The 14,244-nt window shown below is 36.4% G+C and overlaps 1 protein-coding gene across 2 annotated transcripts in view; it reads right to left on the minus strand.

Moving 5' to 3' along the window:
• Positions 1–14,244, minus strand: part of MAN1A2 (mannosidase alpha class 1A member 2) — a 171,240-nt gene that overhangs the window by 112,194 nt on the left and 44,802 nt on the right. For both annotated transcript variants that reach the window (XM_030869200.3, XM_030869199.2), the window contains exon 2: positions 8,398–8,653. In XM_030869200.3, coding sequence (XP_030725060.1) covers positions 8,398–8,653 — 256 coding nt within the window. The remainder of the gene's footprint in view (positions 1–8,397; positions 8,654–14,244) is intronic.

Genomic DNA, 14,244 nt, shown 5'->3' on the forward strand with positions numbered 1-14,244 from the left:
TCACAGACTGTTATCTTTATATTTCACATAATTTAGAGATTCTATTACTATATCCTTACACATTCTCCTGTATCTCCTACTTTAGTATATTATTCTATTAACACCTGTATCAGTGTGAAAACACACATAATCATGTTTACCTTAAGTCTATACAACAGAACAAAAAATGAGTTGTAATAGAAAAACTGTTTTTATTGGGGAGAAAGGTGTCTATTTGGCATTCTTTCCTTTTAGGAACTGCCAATCCTTTTGGAAACAGCTCTCCTTCCCTCACTGTGATTCTGACAAAGCTGTCAAAAAGCGGCTCTGATTCCACAACCAATTGACACAGCCTAGCTAGAGTATCCATAACCTTTAGACCAAAGATCAGCAAACTCTTCCTATAAAGTAAATATTTTAGGCTTTGCAGTCCGTAAGCATGTATGGCAACTACTAAACTTGGCTACTGCAGCATAAAAGCAGCCCTAGACAATACATAAACAAATGGGCATGACTGGGTTCTAATTAAACTGTATTTTAAAAAAATAAAAGCAGCCCTAGACAATACATAAACAAATGAGCATGACTGGGTTCCAATTAAACTGTATTTTTAAAAAATAGGCAGCAATCAGAATTTGGCCAGCAGTTTGTAGTTTGCCAACCCCTGACCTACACAAAGTGATTGAGTACATGTGACTCAAGTAAAGGCAGTCAAGTCCTTTCATACATATTGTTATAGACACCAGCAGACAGAAGGAATCTCATTTTGCAATCTCAAGATCTATGTAATATATAATCCTGGAGCTGATGGGGTCTCTCTCCCAACATGTAGAAACTAAATAAAAAAAGAAAACAGAAAGAGACATGCATATTATTGACAATAACATCTACAGACTTGGATTCAGCCAAACTTGAAGCTCTAGTTCAGAGCCCCTAAGCTAAAAAATATTTTTATATCAATTAGTTTGAACTGAGTTTCTTACAAGCCAGGGAGTACTAAGCTACACAACAGCAGAGTATTTAATTATATATTAGTTGAATTATGTAACAGTAGCCTGTGGTATCTCAAACATAATATTCATTAAAACATTTATCAACTTGTTTTTTGCAGCCAGCATTACTCAGACACCAAAACTAGGCAAAGACATTACAAGGGAATTAAAAACCAACATATCTCAAAAGCACAGATGCAAAATTCCTTAACAATTCTTTAACAAAAAGTGACAATATATAAAGAGGATACTACACAATGACCAAGTGCAGTTTAACCCAGGAATATAAGTCTAATTTAACATTCAAAAACACATCACTATAATTCACCATGTTAACGGAATAAAAAGAAAAAAATCATACAATCATCTTTTTAGATGTAGAGAAAACATTTGACAAAATTCAACACCAATTCATGAAAAAAACTTTCAGTAAACCACAACTACAAGGCAACATCCTCAACTTAATTAAGGGCATCTTCAAAAAAAAACTACAGCTAACATCACACTTAATGGTAAAAGACCCTACTCCTAAAGTTGAGAACAAATCAAGTACATCTATTCTCATCACTTCTTTTCAACAATGTACTGAAAGTCCTCGCCATGGCAATAATAAGAAGAAATAATAGGCATAAAAATCAAAAAGGAGAAAGGAAAAGTACCTCTATTCACAGACGACATGACGATGTACAAGGGAAATCCTAAGCAATCTTAAAATAAAAAGCCACTAAAACTAGAAGATGACTTCAGTAAATAAGATACAAGTTCAGCAAACTAAAATAAATTATATTTCTATATGCTAGTAATGAACAGAAATGGAAATTCAAAAACAATTCCATTTATACTAGCATCAAAAAACATGAAATAGAACATGTGCAAGAACTATACACTAAGAACTACAAAACACTGCTGAGGTAAATTAAAGAAAACCTAAGTAAGCGGACAGATATGCTCAGGGAATGAAAAAGTCAATACTGTTAAGATGACAATTCTTCCCAAATCATCTACAGATTCAATGAAATCCCAATCAAAATCCCAGCAACCTTTTATTTTCACAGAAAAGCTAATTCAATAAAGTCAAAGGACTTAGAATGGCCAAAACTATTTTTAAAAGAACAAAGTTGGAGGACTTAACTGATTTCAAAACTTAACTATAAAAGTCAATCAACACAGCGTCCTACTCTCATTAAGGACAGGAATATAGATTAATGAAACAGATATGAGTCCAGAAAGAGACTCAACATCTGTTGATTTTATCAATTGATTTTGAACAAAAGTGCCAAGGTAATTCAATCAAGAAAGGATAATCTTTTCAACAAATAATTCTGGAACACTAAAAAGCCCTATGGGGAGAAAATGAAGCACAACCTTTACTTCACACAATAAACAAAAAAAAAATAACTCACAACAGATCACAGACTGAAACGTCAAACTAAAACAAACATATGCCCACAAAAAGACTTGTACACAAATGTACATAGCAACTTTATTGATAATAGCCAAAAACTGGACCAAAGGTTGAACAAATGTTCAACAGGTGAATGAATAAAACAAATCATCGTATAGCCATACAATGGAATACTACGAAGAAAAAAAAATTACCTTTATTGTAATATACATAGATGAATCTCAAAAACAGGCTGAGCCAAAGCCCAGAAACAAAATATCACATACCTTATGACGCCATTTCACTGAAACTCTAGAAAAGACAAATCTAATCTATAATGATTAAAAGCGGACCAGCAGTTGCCTGGGGCCAAGGAATGGGGTAGACTGAAGAGGGGCACAAATAAACCATTCTGAGATTATGGACCTATTCACAGCTTGATCGCCACTGTTGTTACTCAAGTATATACATCTGCCAAAACTCACCAAGCTATACTCTTAAAATAAATACATTTTATTGTACATAAATTATGTCTCAATAAAGTTGAATTTTTAAAAAATCTAATAGCCTGTCCTATCTTCCCCACTTTCCTTTCCTTCCACTTTCCTTAGCCAATTACTTAAACTCTTTGACCTGCTTTTCTATTTACCACTGTATTTCTAAGTACATTTTTTAGTGCTATTTCTTGATTTTAAAAAAAGTTTTAGCTATTTACTATATTCCCCTATAGTTAAGATAATTTAGCTTTCGTATACACTATCAGCTCACCTCCACATAAACTTCCCCACATATATTCCCTGGCTCACATCCTACCAATGTAGTTAACAACATGTTTTTCTTACAATTACTATATTATTTTGTTCAACTTTTGTTTTCCCTGATGTTAACTACTGGTCTGAAGTTTGGTGGGTATTTTTGTTGATGTAGTTTTAAATGTAACAATTATTAATTTACTTCCAAATTATACTTGAGTTTCAAAATTTGTCTCAATATAATTAAACACATCAGATAAACCATCAGTTCCATTTTATTCTCTGATAAATCCTTCCTGAGGCTCTCTATCCTCCTAACTCTAACCTAGACTTCCATTCTCTCAACCTGAAGCACAGCCATCATCTGATCCCCTTTTTCACAGTCCTGAGACTGACCTTCCTTTCTCTCTCTAGTGACAGATCCTGTTTCCAAAATCGTTTATCTTCCTATTTTTATGCTGAAGCATATTTTGCAGTAGCAATCTGAGAAAACATCTAAAAATATCTTTACCCTCAGATTTGATTCATAATTTGGCTGAATATATAATTCTTCCTAACCTTAGCTCCATTCTCTTCCACTTTCTAATATTATTGTTGAGGAATCTAATGTGCCATTATGTACAATCCAAATCTTTTGGGTGAAACTATTTTTTTCTCTGTAAACTTTTAGGATCTGTTTTTTACGCCTCTTTTTCTAAAATTTCAGTAGGAGCCTTTGAATTGTTTCTTTGACTTCTTCCCCTCTATTTTCCCTGTTCTTTTTCCAAAACTCCTAATTAATCACTTGTTAGATGTTCCAGATTGATCTTATCATTTTTCTTGTTTTCTTAATCTTTTGTCCTTCCAAGAGATTTGCTCAATTTTATCTTCCAACTCTTCTACTGAATTTTTTAATGTATCAATATCTTTAATTTCCAAGAACTCTTCCTTATTCTGTAAATGTTCCTTTTTATAACTTATTCTCATTTCATGAATTTAACTTTTCGGCATCCTAAAGATATTCTTTTTTGATATATGTATTCTGCTCCCTGTATGGTTTCTGTATCCTCTAAATTCCTTTCTTCCATTTGTCTCATGTGAGAAACTTTCCTTACATGTCTGGTGATCCGTGGTTTGCTCTTCACATATGAGTGAAGCACTTACAAGACAATCAAAGGCTGTCAGTGAAGAGGCAAGACTTATTGACTGAGCCTCATCTTAGGGAGCTCAGATGAAACCCAGGGGTGTTTCACTGAGAAATAGACTAGGTCTTTCCTCTTGGGCCAGTCAAGTCTCTCCAGACAGAAGTCCTTCATTTTCCTGCTAATTGAAAATACACCTGGCTGCCAGAATTCAAAGAGTTGAGCAGGATAAAGTTGTCTCAATATTCAGAATCCATTTTTCACTTAATTCCCTCCATCCCTACTACTCGCTTCACTTTTTTTTTTTAAACATCTTTATTGGAGTATAATTGCTTTACAATGGTGAGTTAGTTTCTGCTTTATAACAAAGTGAATCAGTTATACATATACATATGTCCCCATATCTCCTCCCTCTTGCGTCTCCCTCCCACCCTCCCTATCCCACCCCTCTAGGTGGTCATAAAGCACCGAGCTGATCTCCCTGTGCTATGCGGCTGCTTCCCACTAGCTACCTATATGTATATATGTCCATGCCACTCTCTCACTTTGTCCCAGCTTACCCTTCCCCTTCCCTGTAACCTCAAGTCCATTCTCTAGTAGGTCTGTGTCTTTACTCCCGTCTTGCCTCTAGGCTCTTCATGACCACTTTTGTTGTTGTTGTTGTTAGATTCCATATATCTGTGTTAGCATACAGTATTTGTTTTTCTCTTTCTGACTTACTTCACTTTGTATGTCAGATTCTAGGTCCATCCACCTCACTACAAATAACTCAATTTCGTTTTTCTTTTTATGGCCGCTTCACTTTTTAGAATGACCTCTGCCCTTTCCCCTCAGCCATACTTGGTATTCCCAAAGTCTAGATCTTCCCTAATTCATCCATCCAAAAGTAAACTTTTAGTCTTCTTTTGGGGAAGGGAGGACAGCAACTAGGATGCTTAGGCTAGGGAACTAGGGATCTAAGGGTTAAGAGCTCCTTTAAAAACTTTCAAATAATCCTTTTCCAGCTCTATTTTATACCCCTGCCTTCAGAGGTAAATGGTGTTTCTAATTCTTGATACTTTCAGATATTCTGCAGGTATTCACATCACCTTGCCTCTTGTTAGCTTCTTCCCCTGCAGGCTTAGATCCCAACTTTCTCTGCTTACTAAGTCAGTTACCATAATGTTTAACAGGAGCCTACACAGGGATTCTTAATATGTTTTATGTTAATTTACAAGAACCCTGGATAATATTGTATGCTCTATAGGATTCACTTAGCAGGTCTGGGTTGTCCAAACCCTGCACATCCTCAAAAAAGGTCTGGCCTGTACCAGTCTCCTGGAAAATAACCTCTAAACCTTTATTATCCTGCCTGTTAAGAGTATCTTTGTTTACCTGAAGTCTTGGGCCATGTCAGATAGTTTATGCTAAAACGTGATTTACGGTGGGGACCTTGAACCACACGGTATCAGCATGACCTCTGGAGGGGCTGAAGAACTAAGATTAGCCAACCCTACATAATGAACTCTTGATAAACAATCTGGACACCAAGGCTGGGGTGAACTTCCCTGGCTGGCAATACATTGTGCACATTGCCACAAATCACTTCTGGAAGAATTAAGCGCTGTCCGTATCCTTCCACTGGGAGAGGACAACTAGGAGTTTGTACCTGGTCTCTACTGGACTTCGTCCTATGTGCCTTTTCTATTGATTTTAATCTGTACATTTTCAGCTGAATACACCAAAACCATGAATGCAACAGTTTTGCTAAGTTCTGTGAGTACTCCCAGTGAATCACTGAGCCTGTGGGTGGTCTTGGGTCCTCTCAACACACAGTTACCTATCTGAATTATTATGTACATCAGACAGTATTTCAATAAATTCTAATGACATCTAAAAAAAAGGGTCAGGCATCTGAAAAGAAATGTATCAAAGTCCTCAACACTGTCCAAAGAAAGTGCCTCAAGCAGCCTGAGTATAAAACACAGAATCCAAAGGTGAGGTAAAATCAGAGGGCATATTTTATACCAATTCATAAGGCCACGCTTAAAATACCTGCAAATCTTCCATATTCATTACTAGAATATATCCAAATAGATATCTATTTGAACTAAACTTATTGTCTTATTTTATGATGAACAATAGATTTGAAATATTGTTGATGCTATTACACTCTAACGAAGTCTTTTTCTTCATAAGCAGTACAACTACAAACTCCACCCAGAATTAGGAGTTCTAATTAACAAAGTTCTACTAAAATATTCACCAGATCTCCTCTCCCTCTGGTACTCTCTTTATCTCCAAATAACTCCTAGAATAACAAATTGACAGACTTCTGAGACCAAAAGAAATTTCAAAAAAGTTGAAATCAATCCTTCCCTACTCTTCAATCCATTGAGACTCTTTGGAAGGATGTGTTCTTAATCTGCAGTATAGTTAAGTGGTATCACAACGGGTTCCTTGAAAGATGGCAGACATAATGCTAACTCTTCAGAAACATGTTTATGAGAAGATTTACATAATATCTAGCTGAGTTCCGAGTAACTAAACACTTAAGAAATTTCTTATTAAATGATAAATTGTTATGGATATACTCTACATTATTTATAAAATACTGAACATCAAAAGATCTCTGAACACAGGGTGAGTAATGTAACTATCCAAACAACATTATATCAAAAATTTTAAGTATTCTATAATTATAATCGATATTAAGAGAGTTTTAGCTCTTACTGCCAACTTGCAAACTGAACTACAATTTTGACCTCAAAACAAACAAGATCAAAGTATGACACCATAGATGGTACAAATACAGATAGATATTGGGTTGGGTGGCCAAAAGATTCATTCAGTTTTTTCTGTAAGATGGCTCTAGTAGCGCTTAGTTGTCTTTAACTTCATTCCAAACAATTTTATTAGATCGTATTGTGACAGACCTCATATCAGTGTGCATTAAAAAAACAAACCAAAACTGGTGAATTTTCGTGCAGCCATTTTAATATTGAAGATGGAAGAAATAAAGCAACATTTGGGGCATATCATGCTTTATTATTTCAAGAAAAGTAAAAACGCAACTGAAACGCAAAAAAAGATTTGTGCAGTGTATGGAGAAGGTGCTGTGACTGATCAAACATGTCCAAAGTGGTTTGTGAAGTTTCATGGAGATTTCTCGCTGAATGATGCTCCATGGTCAGGTAGACCATTTGAAGTTAATGGCAATCAAATCGAGACACTGAGAACAATCAATGTTATACCACACAGGAGACAGCCGACATACTCAAAATACCCAAATCAGGCACTGAAAATCATTTGCACCAGCTTGGTCATGTTCATCACTTTGATGTCTGGGTTCCACATAAGTTAAGCAAAAATAAAACTTCTTGACCATATTTCCGCATAGTAATTCTCTACTTAAACATAATGAAAATGTTCTGTTTTGAAAACTAATTGTGATGGGCGATGAAAAGTGGATACTGTACAGTAACGTGGAATGGAAGAGATCACGGGACAAGCAAAATGAACCACCACCAACCACACCAAAGGCCGGGCTTCATCCAAAGAATGTGATGTTGTGTATATGGTGGGGTTCAAAGAGAGTCCTCTATTATGAGCTCCCTCCAGAAAACCAAACGATTAATTCCAACAAGTACTGCTCCCAATTTGACCAACTGAAAGCAGCACTCGACGAAAAGCATCCAGAATTAGTCAACAGAAAATGCATAGTCTTCAATCAGGATAACCCAAGACCACATGCTTCTTTGATGACCAGGCAAAAACTGTTACAGCTTGGCTGGGAAGTTCTGATTGATCCGCCGTATTCACCAGACACTGCACCTTCCGATTTCCATGTATTTAACTCTTTACACAATTCTCTTAATGGAAAAAATTTCAATTCCCCGTAAGACTGTAAAAGGCACCTAGAACGGTTCTTTGCTCAAAAAGATAAAAAGCTTTGGGAAGATGGAATTATGAAGTTGCCTGAAAAATGGCAGAAGGTAGTGGAATAAAATGGTGAATACATTGTCCAATAAAGCTCTTGGTGAAAATGAAAAATGTGTCTTTTTTTTTTTTTTACTTAAAAACCAAAGGAACCTTTGGCCAGCCCGATAGATAGATAGATAGATAGATAGACAGACAGACAGACATATCCATATCCATAACACCCCGTATCACAAATCTCAGCTTATTACCTCTTTAATTTTTTCCCTTTTCTCTCTTAGGTCATTATCTTCTGGGTCTCCACCATGTGTTCCTATAAGGTTTGGTATAGGAACTGCTGGCAGTGGCTTTTTCTCTTTTGTCTTCATTTCTTGGACTACCTTATTCTTCTCTGTCTGTATTTCTGCTCGGATTTCCTCTCTTGACTTTTTTAATTTTTCTTTTGCTTCTTCCAGGGCCTTCTCATGATCAGCTCGAATTTTATTTCTCAAACGTTCTTCTTCTTCCCTATAAGAAGAGGAGAAAAATAAACATAAAACTTAAAGTTTCCTCCACCAAACCCTGATAGTTGTTTTCTGCTCCTGCCATTAATAAGAATGATCCATGGGCTTCCCTGGTGGCGCAGTGGTTGGGGGTCTGCCTGCCGATGCAGGGGACACGGGTTCGTGCCCCTGTCCGGGAGGATCCCACATACCACGGAGCGGCTGGGTCCGTGAGCCATGGCCGCTAGGCCTGCGCGTCCGGAGCCCGTGCTCCGCAACGGGAGAGGCCGCAGCAGTGAGAGGTCCGTGTACCACCAAAAAAAAAAAAAAAGAATGATCCGTGAGAGAGACTTGGATCTACCTGCCTGAAGAAGAGGATAAATATATCTTAGTATGAGAAAGAAAATGAGCTCTAGATGCTGAAGAGCAACCACCTCACACAGTGGAGAAAAAGGGAACCTAGAAAGTTACAATTGAAGGACCAAGTAAAAACAGAAAATAGCAATCAATAACTTATTAGTAGACACATGAGGAAAAAAAAGAGAGAGAGAGAGAGAAAAGAGAGACCAGTGAAAAACTAGATGGGGGAGACCAAATAAAAAATAGAAGTAAGTATCAAGAGGGGACCAAATAATAAACAACAAGGTCCTACAGTATAGCACAGGGAACTATATTCAATATCCTATAATAAACCGTAATGGAAAACAATATGAAGAATATATATAAGTGAATCACTTTGCTGTAAACCAGAAACTAACACAACATTGTAAATCAACTACACTTCAATTAAAAATAAAGCTTAAGTAAATAAATAAATAAGAGCATTTCATAAACTGATGTGAAGAGGGGACAAAATATAAACATAGGGTCAAAGAGAGAGAAGCAGGAAAGATAAGAGGATGGGAAATTTTTTATTTGTTAAATATACATCATACACTTCTAAACTTTTGGAAATTCCATCGATCTTACAACACAATGTTCCAACTGATGTGAGCATGACCACTTAAAATTCTCTTGAGCCCTTGTTAAAAATACAGATTCCAATTTAGCAGGTCTGTATGAGACCCATGAATTTGTATTATTAAGAGCTCCTTTGATGATTCTGGTGTGCATACAGGTTTGGAAACCACTACTGCAGTAGATACCTACTGAGTTTCTACCCAGCGCTGAATCTTTTCTCCACCTCCCCCCCCAATCCACGTGAATGAATACAGGAGTGGTAGTTACTATTTTCCAAATCATCCAGTGATGACTACTCTAAGGGGGTCACCAAAGTTACCTCTCTAGAAAATGAATTCAAACTCTGGACTTAACAACATTGCTGGTGAGATTGTAAAACAGTACAGCTACTTTGGAAAAGTTTAGCAGTTTCTTTAAAAACTAAACGTAACTATCACAGAATCCTGCAATTGCCCTGGACATTTATCCCAGAGAAATTAAGGCTTATGTTCACACAAAAACCTATACACAAGCCAGTTACAAAAAGACAAATACTATATGATTCCAATTATATGAGATTCTTAGGATAGTCAAAATTATGGAGACAGAAAGTAGAATGGTGGTTGCAAGAGGCTGGGGGAAAAGAAAAAGTAGGAAGTTATTGTTTAATGGGTGCAGAGTTTCAGTTTAGCAAGATGAAAAGAGTTCTGGAGATGGATAGTGGTGACGGTTGCACAACAATATAAATGTATTTAATACCATTGCACTGTACAAGTAAAAATAGTTAAGATGGTAAATTTTATGTTATGCATATTTTACAATTTCAAAAATTGGGGGGGGGATCCTATACAAAAATGTTTATAGCAGCTTTACTCATAACAGGCAAAAACTGGAAGCAACCCTTATGTCTTTCAGCAAGTAAATGGTTAAGTAAACCACTGTTTATACTGTGGTATAGCCACACTATGGGAATACTACTCAGCAATAAAAAGAAACTATTTGTAAACACAACTTGAATGCATTTCAAAGGTATTATGTCAGTGAAAGGAGAGAGTCTCAAAAGTTACATTTTACTTGACATTCTCAAAAAGACAAAAATAGAAGGATGATGACTATATTAGTGGATGACACAAGTTATGGATAAAGGGAGAGGTTAACTATAAGAGAATAATACAGGACAGTTTTTCTGGATTATAGCATTGTTATATATCCTATTTCAGTGGTTACACAAATGTGAACATGTGCTGAAAATCACAGAACTGTATATCAAGAGAGAAAAAAATCAATTCACAGCCTAGTATTTAAAATAAAATGTTAAATGTTTAGAGAAAAAGAAAATTGGATACCTTGCTGTGAAAAGGGGCTGATGAGGAAAACAGAGAAAAGAGGAGGAATCACAGCAGAGCCAGAGAGTCAGGGACAAACAAGGTCATTCGGGTAGCAAGAAAAAGTCCATAGGGCCTGCAGACAGACTGGATATGAAAAAAGTATGGCACAGAGGAGCCAAGGTTGGCCCCAGTGTGCATCCAAGGGTAATCCTGGGCTGATCTGTTCAGAAGACTCAGGCAGATGAGGGCAGCAGCAGCAGACAGGTGCTGAATAGTCTTAGATGAGATAACCAAAGTAAATACAGGCAGGTACCACCCAATTGCCTTCCAATCCCCCTCCCCCTCCTTACCAACAGAAAACATTGTGCCTAGGCCTAGAGAATAGATCCAAGAAGAATCATTTTGTAGTTGGGAAAAAAAGTACTTAAGCAAAAAGTTAGGAGACAAGGATTCCAGTTCCAGCTCTGCTCCAAACTCACCCAGCAACCTGGCACAAATCACTCAAAAACCTCTAACATCAGTACTTTCTTCAATAAAAATAGGAAAACAAATAATACTCTCCTAATACACTTGGCTACACTTATCCAAGGTAAGTACAAGTATTTAACAAAACTGTAATTTTCTATACAAACATAAACCATTAATTATATCAAATCCTCCAATCTGTTTCAAAATACAAGTGAATGCAGTAATCCCCACAATTTACAAAAAAATGCACTTTATTCTTCCTTAAGAACATCTTTCCACAATAATCATTTAGTAGCACCATGAGTTTTCTTTCTCGTTTTTTCCCCTATATATCTCAAATTTTTATTTTGATCTCTTTTCAAGGAGCTCCTCAAATTTTGCTTTAGTGCCCAAATTTCTAGATTTTAAATTACACCGCTGGATCAAATGTTCTGGATGTTTATTTTCACCTGAATGATCTTTGTTTTACTTATGTGTTTTTAAGATTTTTTTTTTAACTTTGATATCTTCAACAGATAATCATGTTGAACTTCCATTTGCAAATGTCTCTTGCTTTTCATCAGTGCCTTATATCTTTCTATGTAGTAAAGAATTTGGCCTTGCCCAAAGAGAAGTCTGGACTTGTCCTCAGCTTCTGGGAGGTAATCTGTCAAACTTCATAGAAGTGTCCTTGTTTATGGTGGGTGCTGGCCACACCAGATTTTAGGATGGGGTTGGCCACATCCAATAGTCCTAGGGTGGGGGCTGGCCATGCTAAAAAAATCCAACAATACCACTCAGGGTAAGGGTTTTGGGTCACAAAGTATGAGCCAACATGGAGACTGAGTTCAGCTACATGGGAAATCAATTAATCATGCCTTGAAAACTCTGGACGCCAAAGCTCATGTGAGCTTAGGTGGGTGGCAACACATACTGTCACACACTGATGCTGGGAGAGTAATGTCCTGACTTTAAAAGAAGAGGACACCAAAAGCTCCACATTTGGAACCTTCCTGGAATTTATCCTATGTGCTTCTTTCCCTTGGCTGATTTTAAACTCCATCCTTTCTCTGTAATCTATAATCCTTTCATGAGTGTGATAACTTTCAGTGAGTTTTGTGAGTCCTAGCAAATTATCAAACCTGAGGGTGGCTTTGGGAGTCCCCTGAAATTTCAGGTGGTATCCGAAGTAAGGGTGGTCTTGTGGAGGACTGTGCCCTCAAACTTTGCAGTCTGGCTAACTCTGGGTACCATCCAAGGCTTCCAAAAAAAATTCAATCTTAAATCTACAGGTTCTCATGAGATTTGAAATTACTTTTTCAATTATATCCTATGCGTAACAGTTAAATCACTTTTTGATATCCCATAAGTAATATTAGGTTTGGGGTTTTTTTTTAGTTGTTGTTGTTGTCTCGTTTTGTTTTGTTTTTGTTTTTTCCTTCCACACACCCTTGATTCTTGAAAATCAGAGGCAAATGACAAAACTAATACTTGTTTTTGGGTTAGATATACCAGGCACTGACTTAGTCAACTACTTAGATTATCTTATTTAATCCTCATACCAATTTATGAGGCACCTTATATTTAACACTGTTCTCCATCTTATTAGGAAAACACTAAAGCACAAAGAGAAAAAGGAATTTGCTCAGGGTCACAGAGCTAGTAAGTAGAGAGCCTAGGTACAAACAGGTGCATTTTGACTTCTTAAACTATGCAAATACTGCCTTTCACACAAAAGATGAATTTTATTTAAAAGATTGTCTCAACTGTGTAGACACTGATACCATTCTCTCAATATCTTGCTCCCTTCCTCCTTAGTCTTAGAGCCATCAATTTTTAGCTAAGCATATGCTCCTGCAAAATAAAAATTCTATTTTTCAGCTTCCCTCATAGAAACTGCCCTATAAATCAGAAACAGACTTCTACTTTGCTTCTGCTTAAGCCACTATTATTTTGTGATTTTTATGGCTGGTGAATGACCTAGTCTTTACTGAGCCACTCTCCACCCTAGATGTCCTCTTTCCCTGAGACTCTCGTTAGTATCTAAGGGCTGATCTGCCAGAAATAAACTAACCAAGTAATAGATTTCCTTCTCCAATTAGAGTGTTTAAATAAATCATGTTTGGAAACATTCTGAAAGACAAATACAACCCTAGATTACAGAAGAACAGATAAAATTACATTGAAATCTTGTTTGGCAAAGATTTAGGTGAATATACATTTCCCTTTTATATTCACTACATCCTTCTTTACTAGAGTTTTACTCTTCACCTACAAACATGAAGTCTCATCCATCCTTAAAAAATTAAATAAAAACTTCCTTCAAAACTGCCTCCAGCTCTACCTTCATTGGTGTCCCCCCTCCTTCCTTTTACCACCATACTTTTTCAGAGTACTACATTTGCTGTTTCCATTTTCTCTAACCTCACATCTCTTCTACCCACCACAGTTAAAAACTGATAGCGAAGTTTTTCCTTCCTTTGAATTCCCTGTTTCTCACACCTGCCTTTCCAACAAGTCTCTAATTATTGGCTTTACCACCATCGATGAACCCCCAAAATGTTGTATTCCATCCTCATTTCTGTTCTTACTCTATATACCTTCCTATTCAACATCATCCAGCTGTATTTTCTCAACTATTATATCAAAATATTTATAGTCAGCCTTTTCCACGTTACTAAGTACTCCAGATCCAAATTTCTAATATCATGTAAGACACTTGCCAAACCCCTCTAATTTAACATGCACAAAACAGAACTGAATGATTACCATGGAAAAAGGACAATCACAGGCTAAGTTCATTCATGAACACAGATTTTTTTTAATATTAGCAAAATTATCAGTAACATTTAAAAAATAGAAAAAAAAATTCATCATAACTAATTGGACTTATCCCAGAAAG

The sequence above is a fragment of the Globicephala melas genome, chromosome 1, assembly GCF_963455315.2.
Source record: "Globicephala melas chromosome 1, mGloMel1.2, whole genome shotgun sequence".
Taxonomy (NCBI): Eukaryota; Metazoa; Chordata; class Mammalia; order Artiodactyla; family Delphinidae; genus Globicephala; species Globicephala melas.